Below are 20,085 nucleotides of genomic sequence, written 5' to 3' on the forward strand. Positions count from 1 at the left end.
TTGATTAATGTAAGAAAAAATCCGTACTGAAAGATTTTTTAAAATGATAAAGCACCATCACATTACCTAACTACTACTCTCTCATTCTAATGGCTTTGCTCTAACATGGACACCTAGGGCAAGAAATCTGCCTTTAAAATTACATCTTAAAAACTAATATTCCTATCAATTTCAATCATTCTCATTTAATACATAGTACAGAAGGTATATGCTTCTGTGCTTTTTGGATGTATATATATAAAACTATGGTCCAACTGCAGATAACCTTGACCTAAGTAACTAAGTCTACCTGTCAGATAACTTTATTGACCATCATGGTGGATTTGGAATAATTACCAATCTTTTCACCTATCTTATTTAATTCCCGAGTCAATAATACTGATTACTGTCAAAGTTACCCAGCTAATGTTATTATACAGTACAGGTAGTAATAAATGAGAGGATGTGTCATCCTAAAAAAAAAGCTTCTGTTGAATTGGTTAACTATTCTAAAACCTCAAATGGCTCCTCCTGCTACTGGATCAGATCAAACTGCTTAGACTGGCATTAAACACTCGCCACAAAGTGGCTCTACCTTATCTAATCAATCTCATTTCTCAACACAAACTTCCCACTCCAGGCAGTGACAGCCCCACGACAGCACAGATGCCCCCATCACCACCAACAGTGCCTCTCCCCAGTGAATTTTGCTGCCTTTCCCAGCCAGAAGGACTTTCCAAACCAATGTGCTCTATGGTCCTCTTACTTACATGGATTACTTCAACCACATGCTCTAGCACTTGATCTCATAATGTATCATTTACTCAGATTCTGAGTAAATAGACCTTAATGACCTTGACATTGGGAAATTCTATTTCACTTTTTTACTTGTACTGTTTCTACATTTTATATGGTATAGCTTTTTTCTTCATTACATCCAGAAAAGGCTTGAGGCTGCCTACAATTATGACACATGTACATATGGCAGTAAAAAATGAAATAATGAGATCAGAAACCATAAGAAGGAAAAGAATATAACTGCCCAGGAACTAGCAATGAGGTGACTGCTATGACCTTAAGCATCCTGGCAACCAAAGAAAAAGGAAATTGCAGCAAATATATATACTTGATTTGACTTATGTGAAAACCAAAAACACAAATCAAGTCCAAAAACATCTCCCTGCACCCCAAAAAAGAGATGTATGTCTTAAGAAAAATTTTAGATAAATACAAAAACTATCACCCAGTTTTCTACTTTAATTATTCACATATAAACCACTTGCATATATAGAGATTAAATAAAATCTATCATTGCTAAAGGAAAGTCTATCAGGTTTTTGAGGAAGAAAACCACTTACCGGTGCACCAGGAAGACCCCGAGGCCCAGGCTCACCATCTAAGCCCCGAGCACCCTGCAAAAAACAAGACAAATAAATCAGCTGATCAGTCATGCATGCTAAAGGCCGTGTCAGTCTTCTAAAGAACTCTAATAGCCAGATGAAAAGAAGACTTTGCGTTTCTTATATATGAGGAACATTTAATCAGACATTTCCGATGTGAAAACACTTACAGCTACTCATTACAGCAAAAGTCCTTAAATGCAATCTTTGAATCCCTTTTGATATTTTAAGTTAACACTACATACATTCTCCGTTAATTACATGAATGAAAATGATGGCATCTAATCAGAGAACTTGGCAAACATAATGGAGGAGCCTGCGCAGCTCGTTTGGCAGCCACCCCTTCTGGGGTTCTCAGAGTGCTCTGGGAATTCATTAATGGTGAAGGCCACAGCAGCCACCCAAAAAGCAGCTGCCAAGGCCTCTGCTGCTGCCACAGCTGTGGGAGGGAGTTCTGATACTCTGGATCTCCCTCCAAGATCTAGAATCAAAAGTCCAATCATGTTCTTCAGAAAAAGAACTATTTCAAGGACCCAACCATCCCCTCTCCGATCCTGGATAGAAGTTTGGTTCAGTTTGTGTAAAGTAGGCAACCTATTTTCTCAACAACACATCCACACTACCAAATGATAGTTGAAGAACTTCATAAACCTTTATAAATCTAATTACCATGATCTCTATCTACACATTATACATATCACCTTGTTATAAAAATCAAATGTGATTTTGAAACAAAAATACGGCCTATTTTTAATGCTCTCTCCATATGCTGTACTACAGGATACAACCCCATTCTTTAAATCTTTTTCTCGACTACTAAGTGAATGAGAAAGCAGAAGGGCAAATGAAGTGAGCAGGTGGTCTCCTAATGAACAGGGTTGAACTGAGGAGGGCATAAAATAATTGGAAAACATTCAAGAGTATTGGACATACATCAGGCCAAGAAAGCCAGGTGGACAGCATCTGCTGGAAGAATTAAAAATTGGGGAAAACCTTTGATAAAATGTTCAGACACAGGTAGAATCAGAGAGAACACAACAAAAGCAGAGGCAGCACAGAGCCTTGAAATGCTTTGATCCCTAAGAACTAGAACAGAGCAGAAGGCATACTTCTACATTCACCAGGGAGGAATAGACTTGGAAGACCTGAAAAAGACCTTGAATTCATCTTTCACCCAGCGCTATGTGAGCAGAGCCCAGCCTTTGCATTGTAGAAATGGCTTTGATGCACTCACTCGCTCTATTACTGCTCAACACAGCTCAGACCTACATTGCTGTTACTAGGTAACCACTCCACGGGTCTGAGTTCATGAGGAAAGCTTTTTTTTTTTTTTTCTGAAAGCAATTTGACAGAAATCTGGGGAAATGAGAAATTTTGAAAAACACCTAGTATATAGAAAAATACCTCAAGTAAAGTGAATATCAAGAACAGTAATTGGCTTCAAAGTGAGGGGTCACACATTTTAGGGAATGATTTAAACCCAGAAAAAGTGAAGACCAAGGTATCAGCAGCTTCAAAATAAATGCAATTTATCATTTAATAAAGGGATAGACACACACAGAATGTTACTTAAGCTAACACAAATCTTAAAATATGAATAAATCTAATAAGATTTTAAGAATACAAGTGTTTTTAGAGAAGAAATAATTAAAGTAGCTGAAGGAGAAAACCAGGCAGAATGAAAATATTTAGAAGAGATAAATAAAGTAAGAAACTGGTGGGGAATAAATGAAGATAAAGGAAAGAATAGCAAATAAGCCAGAGCTTCAATTCACAAAACTGTGCATCTCTTTAAAAAGACTGAATTTTATTTATTGAGCACTACAATGTGCAAGTTATTCTTACTTAATTGTTAATTAAAGTCTTCTTTGCATCACTTCTATATGGAACTGACACAAATTAGCATAAAGATTCTAGAGAATGAGGCCAGGGTCAGAGGTAGTGGTGCGTAAATATTTTTTTTTAATTTTCTAAGGCATACAAATTTGTTTTCCTAATGTACCTTCTAAGAAGGATAAACGTTTTCTTAATATCTGATACAGATGTATTCCATAGTAAAACTGCATGTGAATATGAATATTCATATAAAATTACATCTATAAAACCAATTTTTTTCTTTGAAACTGGACTAATGTGTATTAATACTACAATAAGTTAATTTCAGACAAAAGAAAACGTTATGCTAAGTGAAAGAAACCAGATGCAAAGTACTACATATTGTATGACTCTACATAAAATGTAAATATAATCAATTTATAAAGATTAAATTAGATTAGGGATTATTTAGGGCTGGGGAAGAATAGAGGAATTGAGAGATGACTGCTAAGGGGTGTCGATTTTTTTTTTTTTTGAGTAATGAAATTGTTCTAAAATTATTTCTGGTGATGAATATACAACATTGTGATTATACTAAAAACCATTGATTATACATTTTGGATAGATCATATGGTACACGAATGTATCTCAATAAAACTACTTATAAATAAATAAATAAATAAATAAATAAATAAATAAATAAATAAATAAATGTGCAAGAATAGCCAAAAATAGCAACTATGTATGGCAGGGGAAGCATTGAGAGTTTGAGGGGAAGAATTTTCGTTTGTCTGTTTTTGGTTTATTATTATTATTGAAATAATGAAAATGCTCTAATAATGTTTGAAGTGATGAATGTACAACTATATGATTATATCAAATACCACTGATTATACACTTTGGGTGAACTGTATGCTTTATTAATATGTATCAATAAAATTGATTTGTTAAAAAAAAACCTAATAGAGAAGGTACACATACCTACTAAACACATACACACACACACACACAGAGGAATAAACACAAAATTTTTTTTTAAATCTCTGAGCATATCATGAACGTTCAGATTTCAATTGTTTTGGCTTAAGATATTGACCCAGCCAAGCATTACCCGCCCTCCATCCTCCACCAGCAGCAGCTCTCATCTTCCCCCCAGCCCCGTGAGCGCTCCCAGTTCTCCTGTCAAGGTCAGCCACTCCCTCAGCCGCACCCTTCGTACCACTTGCCCTCAGATTTATGTCTCTTGCTTGCATGATAGTTAGCTATCCACTTATTCATCTCGTCCAATAAATAAGTTTGCTGAAGACAAAGATTCCTATTTGAAACTCCCGGGCACCTTGCAGAGTGCCTCACTATAGATATGCTAAGAATCTGGTTTCAGAGACTGCACCACAAGTGGATTGATGTACTCCAGCCACGAGTGCACGATCCCTCTTGAGTGCAGGGCTTGGAGATCAGCTGGCAGCTGTGGCACCAATGTGATGACCCTAGAGTCCCTGGGAATGTCCTACCTTCTTCTCCTCTTCCCTTCTGTGCTCACTCTGTCCTTGCCTTGCTTGGCCAAAAGCATTCCAGGCACTGTGGCCTGGCTAAGCAACTTTCTATGCTAATTGAATAAAAATCATTATCAGTGTTAACTACCAGAAGAGATAAAATATAACAACCCTATTTACTCTAATTTACTCAATATAATTTAATGTACAATGCATAGCAGTAACATTTTTATCATCTATGCTTACAACAGAAATGTGAAAATCTAGCCACACATCTACAAAGTAGCAAATAAAAAGTGCTATTGCTGAGAATAAGAAGTTATTTTTGAATGACCAAAAATTTAAATATTTAATACTTTGATATTATATTATCATCAACTATACTATCATCTTACTTTTTCTCCTTTGGCCCCAACTACACCGGTGAAGCCTCTCAAACCTTGTGCTCCCTGGAAATGTAAAAAAGGAGAAGTGAATTATTTCAGTTGAAGCACAGATTCTTTTATCTTATCAGAAAAGCCAATCCAGAAGAAGGATATATTTTTAAAGCCAAAGGTGATGCTAGGAAATAATGACGTTATATAGACAAACTTTCCTAGTTTAGAAAGAAAAATTCAAGGGGAGTTCTTTTGATGGTAAAACCCTTTTGAAAACTTCTAATGACTTACACAAAGCTGGAGTTGTCACAATTACTGATGACAAAACAGTAAATATCATTCACATAAGATGAATTATGATCTTGTATTTGCTTATCTTTTAACTCACAGACAGAACTTACAATGTCATTTCCACCTCCTTTATGATTTGTAACTTGGTGACTTTAGACCATAGAATAAATTTTCCCAACCAGGTTCCTAGGCTAGCCCACAAAAACTTATGATCTATACCTGAAGCTGGAGACTGCATCCACCACTTTAGTTATTCATTACACCATTTCTATGATAAAAGGTATTCTAAATTCCAACCTGGGGCAGCAGAAACCCATCTCATCCCATTCCAGGCATAGCAGTGGGTATTCATAAAAATTATGGGGTACAGTGTGATTTCTCGGTTCCTTTGTATTTTTAATTTAATTTCATTTTTTAATAATTTTTTAAGTTAATAGATCACATAAAATGTTACATTTAAAAATATCACTATTCTTGACTCTCTGGCCCCACAGGAACATGGCTGCAAAAATGGATCCTGTCAAGGGCGAGACTGGAACATCAGTGAATATATATTCCATCAGAAAGTAAGGTGGCACTTCTGTACAGTTTAACTGTCTACATGGGCTAAAGATAAAGCAGGTATGGGCCAATCATTTCCTTCACGTTCTCACTTTGGAAAAAGGGGCAATTCCGCAACTAACTCTTCACTCAGGTCAGCTACTAATTCTGTGGAGATCAGTCAGGCATGATGGGACTTTCAAAGGTGCCGGGTGATCCAGGTTAGGATATCCACTTCGGATAAAAAGTGGATATAGCCCTAGGGATTAAAACCACTCTTTCTTGTGTAGCGCATTTACTGACTCTGAAGGTGATCCTAAGACTTCCAAAATTATTTGGATCAAAAGCAGTGAAAACACCATAAATAGTCCCTCAAGGTGACAGAAGATACAGTTTGTGTAGAAATGTTCTAAGAAAAACCTTTTTTATAAATCTATACATTACTTTATTGGTTCATGTATATTTAAAAGTGAAAATCTGTAAATTCTACAGAAACACGTTGACATACCCACACCCCAAAGCCAGACAGTTAGCAAGCACTAATGATATCCCCAGGAGACTGTTTAAGGCATGCTGCACCCAGTATAGATGCTCAATCCAAGAAAACATATTTTTTAATGCTTGAAAAATTCTGTTCTGAGGATCTTGGGGTATGGCTTAAAAAATAAGTTTAAGCCCCTACCAAATTTTCATAAGATCAAAAAAGTGTATAGCTCTTACACTGTGTATTCTTTTCTACCACCAGAGAAAGATAGCCCTTATTGTCTCATATCTAAAATCTCAGAGAAGGCAAGTTTTTGGAAAAAGTGGCCAGGACTCCTCCACAGATCTGCTTAAAGTCCTCATATGGCCTAAAAACAGTCTATTTCTTCTAGACTCTCTGATTCATTTCCTTTAGCTTGATTTCCCTTAAGCTCTAAGGTAAACACTAACCTGCACAGCAACTTGAATTCATTTTAAAAGGACATTTGTGTGGAGAAGAGCAGAGTAGATGAAGGGTGACCCTGTGTTTGTCTTCCCTAACGTTTTAATTTCTGAGAATTTCTATATGGTCCATAACTTGACTAGCTGCAATGCTCAATGAATATTTGGAAATTATTATTCAATTTGATTAGAAAAAATGGTATAACAATTCCACTTTCATATGGTGCAGAAACATGAATTCTGATTGAATATATATTTTAAATTGGAATATGTTGATGTCCCAAATTATCTTACTGTGCACATTATTGCAGCAATCTGCCAAAGAACAAGGGACCAACATTTTTTTAAAAGATATGATTAAAAGCATTCAAATTATAATGATTACGTGCTGGAATAAGCTCCATTAATCCAGTGGATGATATGTATACTGCATAATCAGGGTACACAACATTTTCTCAATATATAATATCATGTGGTAGTATGATAGAACATGAAAGATGCATATCATCCTCTTGTACTCAGTATTTGCTTTCAGATGACCTGGCCCTGAAATCTAGTAAATGAATCTATATAATTACACGTAGATTTTTTCTTTTTCTTTTTTTGAAGAGATACTGACTTTTTAAAAGATTTATTTATTTATTTATCTCCACCCCAACCCCCATTGTTTTTGGGCTCGTTGTCTGCTCTCTCTATTTGCTGTGCGTTCTCTGTGTCTGCTTGTCTTCTCTTTAGGCAGCACCAGGAACCAATCCTGGGACTATCCGGAGTGAGAAAGAGGTACTCAATCTCTTGCACCACCTCAGCTCCCCAGTCTGCTGTGTTTCTTATTGTCTCTCTCTCTGTCTCTTTTTGTTGTGTCATCTTGCTGCACCAGATCTCTATGTGGGCCAGCATGCCGCATGGGCCAGCTCTCTACTCAGGCCAGTTTGCAACACAGGCCAGCTTGCTTTTCACCAGGAGGCCCCAGGAATCAAATCCTGGACCTCCCATATGGTAGATGAGAGCCAATCACTTGACCCCAGGTAGAATTTTTCTGTCACAAAAGTACTTGATGTATAAAAGGGACCCTCTCATATTTTCCAATAATGGTAATCTCACAATGCTATCTTGGTGAAAAACAGAGAAGACTGTGTTAATGTAATGATTTTAACCTAAATGCTAAGTAGAAACCATTCCAAGATTCATGGGAGAAAAAAAAAGAAAAAGGATATTTGCACATCCTAGTTAAGTATTTTTTAAAAATACTTCACCGGAGGTCCTTGAGCTCCTACTTCTCCCAATTCTCCCTGGTCACCTTCTTCACCCTAAAAAACGAGAGAGAAAAGCACACCAAATATTATCCTAGCAAATAAGCATAGTTATAGGCTTGGTCTAACTCAGTACATTTTAACTTCATTTGGCATCCCCTGAATTATTCTACTATACGTTTTTAAATTTATTTTACACAGGTAATCTAGTGTCACTATAGAACATTACAGAGAAGTATACAAATAAATTTAAACCATCCAAATCCTACCATTCAACTATAAATACCAGTAACACTTTTAGAGGCTAGGCTTTCAAAGTTTTTCTCTACACAGATACAAAGAGAGAGACAGAGAAAGAGAATATGTGTGCATTCAAGTTCTCTACGTGTGGATTAGTAGAAAAATGTGGTCATACTATTTAAACTAACCCATAAATCACCATATTTTTTAATTATGGTCTTCATTTTCACTTTTCTTATTTTAGTTTTTGTAACATATGCAATTTTTATCAGAGAATTTGTAAGTTTAGAGAAAAATTATGCAGAAAGTACTAAATTCTCATACACCTCACACAGTTGTCCCTGTATTACCACTTCACGTAAGTGTGGTACTTTTGTTACAGCTGATGAAAAATATTGTTATAATTACTAATAACTGCAGTCTATATTTTACACTAGGGTTCGCTGTTGGCATGGTACCATTCTATGGGTTTTTAAATTTTTTATTCTGTAACATATATTCAACTTAAAATTTCCCATTTTAACCACTTTCAAATATAAATTCAGTGGTGTTAATTACATTCACAGTGTTGTACTGCCACCACCACTATCCATTACAAAATTTTTCCATCACCCCAAACAGAAACTCTGTACCTATTAAACATTAACTCCCCATTCAGTCCCTGGCAACCTGTATTCTAGTTTCTCCACACTATGAATTTGCATATTCTAATTTTTTCATATAAATGAGATCATACAATATTTGTCCTTTTGTGTTTGGCTTACTTCACTCAGCATAATGTCTTCAAGGCTCATTCACATTATAGCACACATCAGAATGTTATCCCTTTTGTGGCTGAATAATATTCCACTGTGTATATATACCACATTTTATTTATCCATTCATTGGTTGATGGACACTTCTATCTTTTGGAAATTATGAATAATACCACTATGAACATCAGTGTACTGATAGCTGTTTAAACCCCTGCTTTCAATTCTTTTGGGTACCTAAAGTAGGATTGCTGGGTCAAATGATAATTCTGATATATGTTCACTGTTCACACTGGCTAAAGATAAAGTAGCCCCTGGCTATTTTAGTGCCAACATCACAACATTTTAATTATTGAAGTTTTATAATGCAGTTTAATATCAGGTAAAGAGAATTCCCTTATCTTTATTTTTATTTATAGTTACTCTTACTTTTCATATTTCCTAAATATTACTCTTCCAGATGAACTTTGGAATTGGGCAAATCTTCATTAAAAAATCCTAGTTGCTTTCTATTAGGACTATGTTAAGTTAATATATCATATTAATCAAATCTGTTAATTAGTAAGAAATTTAAATCTTCAGAATATTAAATCTTTATATCCTGGAACTCAATGTATCTCATTATTTAGTCAAATCTTTTCTCTTTCATTTTCATCAATAAAGTTTTGCTAATTTCTTCATATTAGTCTTAGATGTTTCTTGTTAAGTTTGTTCTAACATATTTCAACTATTTGGTTGTCATTGCCAATGAAATCTTCTTCATTTGTTTTGACTTTTTGATATTAATTTTGCAAAACTCTGATGTAATTTAAAATGTTAAAATATTCCAAAAAGAAGTCCAACTCCTGTCCCTTACTGAAATACTACTTCCTGGACTCTGAAAAAAAAATAATTTCTCTCCAACAAGCTTTACTTTTTTGCAATAAATATAATGCCCTACATCTTCTTTGGTAATATAAATCTTATTTTTTTAAGTTACTCATGATAAAATTTCCATTTTTAATATTTGTACCTAACAGTACATTAAAAATCCATTTACATTATTTATTAAAAATTTCACTTCATTCATTGTCTTGCTCTCAGAGATTATAATATATGTATAGATTTTCACATGCAAAAAAGAAGGAAATAGAGAGGTATATAATGCAAAGAACTGTGTTATGCATAAATCACTTATACTTGATTTTTTAAAGGATTATGAGAGTCTTACATAGTGTTTTAGTAATGAATGAATTGACTTATTGTCATTCTATCTTTCCACATCAATTTACAGAGACACTACCTAAAGTTTTGAGTGACGAAAATGTGAAATAAATTAAAAGAATTTAAAACAACATCAATGAAAATTTTGGCAAATTACCTGATATACCAACAAATTCTCTAGATTCTTCACTGAAGACCAAATCAAATTTGAGAGTTTAGATAACTAACTTGTATAAATATAAAAAACACTAGTCTTACAGAGAAAGTTGGAGAGACAACTGATTGGTAGCTACATCCTCAAGTCACATGGGATGGGGAAGCAGAAGTACCCCAAAGGCAAAGTGATCACAGAAAGGAGGAGGAAGGGAAAAATAACAGACGTCTACTACAGCTGCTTTACTATAAGTTTCACTTCACGAGCATCTTGTGATGTGATTTAATATTCTTACATACCTGTTTTTGTGGTTATATGATATTCTGTTATATTATGGAAATGCCAGAGCTAATTTAATCAGTTTCCTATGATGGAACACATTTTGATTCACTGATGTGCCCCCAGCATTTAGAATGAACCCTGGTTTATAGCAGGTACTTACATAAATGTTTATTGAATTTTTTAATTGCAAATTTTAAGATTCAATGAAGGAATTTGGCACACAGAGAAATTTCCAGACTCAATTCCACAGTCTGACATCAGAAACCCAGCAGTTGAATTCCAGGTGAATAAAATGCCTCAACTATTCAGAACCTAAGTAATAAAAACTTAAATATCCCAACTGTGACATTTAAGGAACCAAAAAATTGGCTTATTTATCCTGATTATTTGAGGTTGTTCAACAGACTGGTTTTAAAAAGACTTCAAGGATATTAATGCCTGAAGACATTAATAAATTGCCTCTCTAGATCTTGACTTCCAAAGAAAATTACTGATCTGCTGCCCAGTGCCCAATAAAGGCATAGAAGAACATGTCAACAGAGTCTAGAGGAATCTCATTAATGAAAGCAGTTCATTTTGTGAAATATTATAAAACTAATGGGCAAATTCTACTATGCAGGAAGTAAAATCTTAGATACTTAAGGTGATTTCAGTGGACAAAAAGAAAACCTCATAAATAATTACCTCTAAGTTACCTTAGATTTCATCATTAGTTTTTCTGCAGGACACCCCAGCCCCAGAGCAAATTGTGCTATGGAGTCCACATTTCTATCCAGATACAAGTATATATCCTATTGCTAACTTCCAGCTTATTGTAAATTTCGAAGTTTTATTGAAATGAGATCAGAAATAAAAAGATAAACTATTTCAGAACTTGAGATGAGAAGCTGTAAACCAATAACCAACTTCTCTGTTTGCTAATCTCAGTAACACTTACATAATTTTACACCCTGTCATAAAATTTTGTTTGGTGGAGTAGAACAACTAGCTGAATAACATTTGACTATCAAGAGCAAAGAAAAGAATGTGATTGATTTGAAAGGAAAAAATAGGTAGTGACACAGAAAAGAATGAAAATGCATAGTGCTTTGTTTTCTGTAATAAAATGCCAGAGAATATAATTGTTAGAATATTGATACATCTACTAGGGACTTGTTAAGTATCATCTGAAAAGGAAGGGTAAAATATCATGCTTTTGTATTCTTTATAATTCATCATAATAAAAGTAATCACTATCTTCTAGTCACAGTGTACCCACGAAATACTAATTTTTCTTACCTTGTGACCTTGTCGTCCCGGTTCACCAATTTCTCCTTTAGCCCCTTTATGGCCCTAACAAATAAAATTAATTAATTAAAATTGTACACAAAAAATGGTCAGAAGGCTCATAAAGTGATCTCCCTCCCCTCAAACAATGTCAATGTACTAAGAAAAAGTACATAAAAAGTACATAAGAAAAGAAAATTCCTACCTTAAACAACCTTAGTAACACTGTGCACATTACACACATGCACTAAGCATGATTGCTATATGTAGTAAGTATCAGTTCTGGTTCATCATAAAACACTGTTCTAGAATAGCACAACCTCCATTACCTAGTTCAGCTACAAGATTCGTTGATACTTGCTTGCTGGTCCCTGATTCCCCAACTTTCTCTCACAGTTGTGTTAAGAGCATCATATCTTCTCCAGCACCAGAAATTTGCTTTCCAAAGGTGATCGCTCTGACCCAGTTTAACTGATCATCTCCTCCTTTCTGGACACTACTCTGAAAACTCTTCTATCTCTTCTATTACCACCTCCTTCCAAGAGTTCATGGAAGAATGACTGGTAGAAGATGCATAACTTTCAGATGTGCTGCTAAAAGATGCTCAACTTCTTGCCTCTTCCTGTACACAACTTTAAGTGCACCAAGGAAAGCAATAAAGGGCAGTCAGCTAAGGCCACGTAGCATGAAGAGAAGAGTCCTAAATTTTCTTATCAGGTTGGTAGTTCTAAGTATATATGTGCTTTGGTCAGTACCATGAGGCAACTGTGAGACAAAGATTGCAAAATTAAATCTGTCTGCATTTGCACCTCTCAGAGCCTTTCTTGTCCCAAAAGTGAAAGTGTTTCTGGAAAATAAGATACCAATACAGGCCCGAGTCTTCTGCAGTTCTGGGAACCCACCAGAACTACCCTAGAGAAAATCTTAATGGGAAAACCAGCCCCTCAGGGTCTTTCAGATCATACCAGAATTCCATTGGTCTGGAATTCCTCAAAATTATTCAGACTCAGAGATAGAGAAAGAAAGTCATTTGTTCCTAGCATTTGGTATTTATTTTTGTTTTTATGGAAATTTTTTCGGTACTTATAACTGTAGAGTGAGATAAAAACACTTTTGGAAAGTCTCTTTTCCTGCCTATTTTGCACAGTTTCTCCAATTTTTTAAAAACTAAAACAGACGCAAATCCCCACCCTACTCCCCATCCTTCTCCACAGGAGGCCAATTTCTGAACTTGGGTTTGATGTTCCAGATTCTCTCAATCCAGTGCATTTTCTTGGTATATCTTTCCTGAACTACAGAGGAATTGTATAATTAACATCTTTGTCTCAGTAGGAGTACGTGTCAGGGTCGCCAGATGGAATGTTTAAGACCGAATAAATGCCACAAGCACAGATTTACCTAATCCATCAAAGTGGCATCACTGCACCAGAAAAGCAAGTAACTAAAGTAAAGGCTCCATTTTTTTCTGTGGGCAACATTCTTGAAAATAAAATACTCAAACTTTTCTCTTACCCTCATGCCTGGTAGGCCTGGATATCCTGAGCGACCCGGTGGACAGGAATTAGGACACTGCCAAAGAGAGAGACAGAAAGAATAAACCAGAGCTCCCATTTTGTGACAAAGTGATAGGGATTCCAGCTACAGAACCCCAATGCAATTACATTCATCAAATAACTGAATATTTCTTTCTTTTTTCATTTCTTTTTTAAACTTGGAAACAATTCAAACTTACAGAAAAGCACAGAAAATATAACAAATTTCTCTCATGTGTCCACTACTGAGATTTATGAAATGTTAATATTTGCCGTATTTGTTTCAGATTTAATTTATAAAAAAAACAATATGTTTACAAACAACCTATTATAGCCTGCTTGATCCAATGAGCTGATCCAACTCTCCTCTTTCCCGCTGCTGAAATAACTATATTCCCTTGACAAATGGACCAAGTTTACCAACATCATCTAAATATTAGCTTTCAAATAAAACAAGACTCAGATGGAGTTATTTGACTTCTGTCTCCTAAAATTGGGCTGCTCTAGTGAAAAGCAGCCCTTAGTCATAAAGTAAAAAGATCAGGGAAAAACAAAGTTATTTCAATAATGAAAAAATGTTATGCTCCGAGTGTATACAAGTACAACACAGTATATTCCAGTGGGATTATTTTAAAGTGAATTCATTTGCCTGAAGATTACATGATCTTTGACTTACAACTGTATTTCTTAAAAGAAAAACATCTTACCAATGGATCACCATCATGAAAGCCAATTGTTCCCTAAAGTAAATGAAAAGCTGAAGTTAAGAATATAGTTATATAATTATGCCAAATCTAATAATGAAAGAAAGTTCACTGGAAAAAAATGTAATAAGCATATTTGTTTAATAAAATATAGTGAATTAATAGCAGCATGTAAATCCAAATATTCTAAAAGCTTGAGTCAGGAATATCCCTTTAGAGAATCCTATATTGCAGTAGAGAATCTCTTTAAGAGAATTGAACTGAGATGAAATCAGAAAAAGAATAGAAAACAGGTAACTCTGAATCATAAATTAAAATTAGGGATTATAGCCTACTTAAACTTCTATTTTTAAATTTTCTTACTGTGTAAACCCTTTGTAAAAACTAGTTCATTTGAAAATGCTCCTTTTATATGTCCAAGTTTTGGGCATTCAATAATTCATAAGGGTCAAAGGATTTCAGATGTATTGTGTACGCCTTGCCTGAAAAACTGCCTTTAAATTATAGTGATACTTCTACTTTTCTGACTTAAAAAGATCCATGCTCTGAGTGGGTGAAGAAATCTGAGAGCTATTTTGGAGGGTTATAACAATGACTCCGTTAACAGGCACTTCCATTTTTGGTCCTGACTCTCAGAAGGAAAGAGAAGTTCAAGCTGTAAATCACTTACACTGGGTCCTGGGGGGCCAGGGGGGCCAGGTGGTCCTCTTCTCCCAGGGTCACCCTAAGTTATTTGAAAATTGTGACATCATGGTTATACATGTCAAAACAGAGCACACAAAACTGGCAAGGCATGAGAGAATGGTATTACTAGAAATCCCTACAGAGCTCAACCATGCATACACCTGCCACCAAAATCAATGGGAGGCCCATAAACCAATTAGCTCCACAAAGCCAGAATAATAAGGGCGTTGAAGTCTCATGGAGATAATAAAACAAAGCAGAAGAAGACAAAGCAAGAAAAAAAGACAAAGCCAATTCTTCTCTGAAGGACGTCCATTTTGTCTAATCTGAAAACAAACTGGAAGCATTCCGTATTTCTCTACTTGATTTACAGAGCAACTGGAGTAGCCAATACAGGTAGTATCTTTCAGTCAATCATAGCAAAATAAAAACATTTGCTACACTGAGGAGTCCACCCAGCCTGAAGTCGTGAAATGGAAGGTTAATCTTTACTGTGCCTGACTCATGGGTGCTGTCCACCCACCATCCATCACTTTAACTTTCACTGCACTCTCTTGCAAATGGAACAGAAAATCAAAGATTGCTAAATTCAAATAAGCCGTTAAGATGAAAATGGGTTCCAGTTAGTCTTAACACCCAATGTTTTCTCCTGGCATGTATTTTCCTTTTTAATGTTTTACCATAGGAAACAGGAAGCATCTTACAATTTATTTTAATTTTATAATCATTTTTTATTCATTCATTTGTTCAGTAAGGAAATCAGTCAAACAATAAGCACACACACAGAAACAAGAAAGGTATATAATACTTGGCCCCTTACCTTAAAGAGTTTACAGTTACTTACCTTCCTATAATGTCACTATTTAAACAATATATTTGAACTATTTACTGAATATTAACATAAAACACTGTTTCCCAGCAATTTGTTCTATGAAGTCCAGTTATTTGTTGCCTAAAGTTAGGTTTTGTTGGTTTAATTATAATTTAATAATGCCACATATATAAGTGGCAGTACATTTAGTCTATTTCCTTTTCATGTCATGTGAAGAGTCTAATAAAAAAGATACTGAACCCCAATCCTGGTTGTGACTCTTTAAAATAGAGGTGGAATTCTCTGCCTTGACCATTAAATGTGGATGCTGAGAAAAAAACTAGCTGAAAACTTTGAGGAAAAAATTAAAATCACTCCACAAAAACAAGTTAGAATTATTATTCCTGTTCCTCATCAATATTATGAACTGGTATTCAATTCACCTGCCATTTTTGGATTTTCAGGAAGATGCTCAGGGTAATCTGCCTTCCCAAGTAACATTTGTTTACTAAATGAGCAAGTGTCTGTCAAAATGCACTGTGGTACTCACAATTGGTCCAACACGGCCAAGTTCTCCAGGAAGTCCTGCTGTCCCAGGAGGACCCTGAAGTCATCAAATCAAAGGGAGAAGATTATTTATGGATATTTTTAAAATCTATCTACATAATATCAAATATGTTAAGCTGAGTTAGAATTATGTATCTATGCCATATTTGGTTTCCAATGCAGCAATAACATATTTGACCAAACTTCAATTATTTCAAATGGAGCAGAAATGTCCTAAATTAATCAAATATTTTGTTTAGCAGAATAGGGGTGGTGGTATTAGCAGCCACTAATGACATGTAGATAGGACATGTAAGATCATGTTACTCATGCAGATAGGACACTTTAAACACTACTGGAGAAAGGGTTATTTAAAAAATAAGGCAGGATTTTAGAATTAGGTCATTTTTATAGACTTTGTAAAAATAAACAATGAAATGATACTTACTGGGGGTCCAGGAATACCACGCCCCTGAAAATGAAAGAAAAATTATTTTATGACTTATGGTTTATACTTATTATAAAGACATAGCCCAGACATAATTCAGGTAAAAAAAATCAACCATAAACTAAAAGTCTAAATAAACATATGATGCTTATTCTAAAGAAAGCACTGGACAAAGAAAAGCAAACATAGCTTTGCTTCTGAAGAAAGCAGAAGCTTGTTAGTTTCTCAAACATTCCTTTGTTATCTAAGCTAAACAATAACATTTTTTCCAAAATTTGCTTAAGAAAATTAGTCATCCCTGCTTGCCCTCAGGAGAACTTACTAACATTCAAAAAGAGACACATCGTGAACTGATAGTTTAGATTTTTTTCTTTATGGCATTTTGTAAGAAACTTAGATTAAAAGCAATACAGCTGTTTTACAATTCATAATAAGTGAGGTTTAGAAATTATCCAAACAAGAAGTAGAGAAGAAAAAAGGGTCAGAAACATACCCCTCTTGACAATTAGGGCTATATTTCCAGATACCAAATCCAGTAGCTATTGAAAATAAAATAGGGTCCCTCCTGAAATCACCCATAGTCAGATCCTAATTTAATACGCTGAATTTGATTTTAAAGCTAATCATTCTGCCTCCCTCTCCTAACACTTTATATCTCTTTACTAACATCAAACCATGTATAATCAGGGATCAAAACCACATCTTATTCATCTTCATAGCCCCAGTTCCTAGCACAGGGCCCAAAATATAGTAAACCCTAGCTGTATGCTTGTTGAATCCGAATCTCAGCTGCTTAGAATCCTGTTTTCTCTCTCTTTGCTTCCCAGGGTCACTCTTTTCTCCTTGGTATACCTCATTACTCTTTTCTCTGCAGCATTGGCTAGGACAGCTTTTATTCACAGCGCTCTGATATCATATTCATGTCAGCTTTTTATTCCAGAGTTGCCTCTCTACAATATCCATATATGAAACCTCCAGTGGCAGTTCATACCTTCTGATAATTTCATAATTATCTCTAATTATTTAGGCAGCCCCCAAAAGCAAGAATTTCACATGAGTGTCATCTTTTAATCATAAGTGGATTTCTTTTGAGGCATTCTTTGAAAAATTACTCCTATTTAAACACTTTAATATATGGATCAATTTGAGATATGGATGTTATGCTTAAATATACCAAAGTAATCAATAAGTTATATCACCTGTCAGGCATCTATATGCCTGAAAAATTTCACTAAATAAAAAAAGGTACCTCTATAAGACATTGAGATTTGAATTGAGACATATGGGAGAAAGGCCAGCAAGTGATTCACTTCTGAAAATAGACTTATAATGGAAAAGTTGACAGACGCTGAAATATGGCAAAGCAAACAGAACAAGCAGAAAAAAAGGGGGAAATGCAGATTAATGACAAGAACAACATAGTAAGGTAAAACAGCCTGAGATCTTAGTCTTTTTATTTGTATAAATACACACAAATCTACCAGATTGAGCAAGGTAGGAAAAGGCTAACCAGGAGATCATGTAAGTGAAAATACCTGATCTGTTGATATTTCATTAGAGGAAAAACCAGTTATATGAAGAAAATTATGTGATGGCAAAGCCAAAACATTGAATATTTAGTATATTTACTGTTGTCATACAAGAAATGTCTATCAATAGGCAGAGTGTAAGGGAGGAGTTTGGAGGGTGGAGTCGCCTATTGGGAAACACTATTGCAAATAGATACAGATGTTTCTCAAAAATTGTGTACCCACAGAAACATAGTAAAAAGCTTACAATAGCAGATAATTCAGGAATTCCTTTGTCATGTATATTATGCAGAAAACTGTATTTTAAAATTTTAGAATGGCAGAATTTTACCTAAAGATAGGAGATTTTCAATTCTGTCAGTTTACATTTACTTACAGGAAATCCACGAGATCCTGGCACCCCAGGTTCTCCCTAAAAATAAAAATAATCTCATTGTACTTAGCTTTTGGAAGCATGAGTATGTAAATATGTAAGCTGCATACATATTGCAATCATTAGAACACCCCATCTTGGTGTTTTTAAACCCGACTTTAGTTGGACCAGCATGTTTCAGTTGTTTTACAATTATCTGTTAGTTAATTTGCAAACACATCACTAAATTTATACTCCAACAATTAATTACAGGTAGAAAACTTACTTTTTGTCCTCTTGGTCCAACGGAGCCAGGAGATCCATCAGGTCCTGTTAATCCCTAATAAAGTAAGATAAATTGTGATAGAACTACTGTAGCATGCTTAAGCAAACCATTAGGCAGATAATATATTAATTAATTATGTACACAGTGACTATATATGTATGACGCAAATATTTACAAAGAAATACATTTCTATATCCTACTCAAAGATAACTTTTAACAGATCTGCCTGTTGGTTACTTTATGTTGATAAATTCTATCATATATCATTACTCCTAACTTCTTACTCACTGTATTGCCCAATAATTTAGAGTTTTTTGTTTTTCTTTTGTCTTTGCTCTGAAAAATGCAACAGCAATTATAGCATTCTACTAACTAAGTCTGATGAGACAAAAAGTCTTGGCTCTGCCATTTACTCTGGTACTTTTCCTTTATTTAATTTATAAAATAAAAACACTACATGTCTCTCTAACTATTTGGAAATAATGTCTTGAGAATTAATAAAATGCTTCTTCAATAGGAATTAAAGGCAAATAATCTCAATATTGTCTTACAGTCAAGATGCACTTAAAGCCCTCTAGCTATCTTTTGGCAATGATAATTGTATATTGAAGAACATTAAATTTTTCAATTGAAACATTTAAGAGCATGCATATTTCTATATTTCCTTCCTTAGATAAAAATAAAAAGTTATAATTAAGTATATATTCTTGTGTGCCTATTATTATAAACCATGTTTATAACTATCATTAACCTTTCTACAGCAGTTATTAAATCAGATCTAAACATATCATTTCCCCTAATAATACTTAGTTTATTGCCATCCTCAATATATAGATATTGAAGCATGATACACTAGATGTATATCTGAATTTCCATATTTGGTAGAGATGCATTTTATTGTAATCTTACTTTTCTTCACTCTTTGACAGCTTCAGATATTGGCATTTTCAGTGTAATCTTGAAATAATACCTTGTTAAAGATACACACACACACACACATACACATACATGTCTTTCAAAATCTATTACCAAGATTTTTTTAAAACACTTAAACAGTTTAACTGAGGGAAGGATCCCTTCAAAATCTGAAAGACCTATTTAAAATGAATCACCAAAAATCCATATGTAATCCATAAAAATTTGCATAAAAATCAAGAGAATGCTTTCATGCAATCCATTTAGAAATTGCATGAAATTTCATTATCCATCATTTTTACATTTCTCTAT

General features: G+C 34.5%; 1 protein-coding gene across 1 annotated transcript in view; it reads right to left on the reverse strand.

Moving 5' to 3' along the window:
* COL9A1 (collagen type IX alpha 1 chain) overlaps positions 1–20,085 on the reverse strand; it is a 92,214-nt gene that overhangs the window by 35,196 nt on the left and 36,933 nt on the right. Inside the window, exons 12-22 of the mRNA XM_004482920.3 lie at positions 18,859–18,912; positions 18,597–18,632; positions 16,692–16,715; positions 16,248–16,301; positions 14,873–14,926; positions 14,206–14,238; positions 13,479–13,535; positions 11,979–12,032; positions 8,073–8,126; positions 5,083–5,136; positions 1,338–1,391 (exon numbers count right to left, since the gene is read on the reverse strand). Coding sequence (XP_004482977.1) covers positions 1,338–1,391; positions 5,083–5,136; positions 8,073–8,126; positions 11,979–12,032; positions 13,479–13,535; positions 14,206–14,238; positions 14,873–14,926; positions 16,248–16,301; positions 16,692–16,715; positions 18,597–18,632; positions 18,859–18,912 — 528 coding nt within the window. The remainder of the gene's footprint in view (positions 1–1,337; positions 1,392–5,082; positions 5,137–8,072; positions 8,127–11,978; positions 12,033–13,478; positions 13,536–14,205; positions 14,239–14,872; positions 14,927–16,247; positions 16,302–16,691; positions 16,716–18,596; positions 18,633–18,858; positions 18,913–20,085) is intronic.

This window comes from Dasypus novemcinctus, chromosome 11 (genome assembly GCF_030445035.2).
Source record: "Dasypus novemcinctus isolate mDasNov1 chromosome 11, mDasNov1.1.hap2, whole genome shotgun sequence".
Lineage (NCBI taxonomy): Eukaryota > Metazoa > Chordata > Mammalia > Cingulata > Dasypodidae > Dasypus > Dasypus novemcinctus.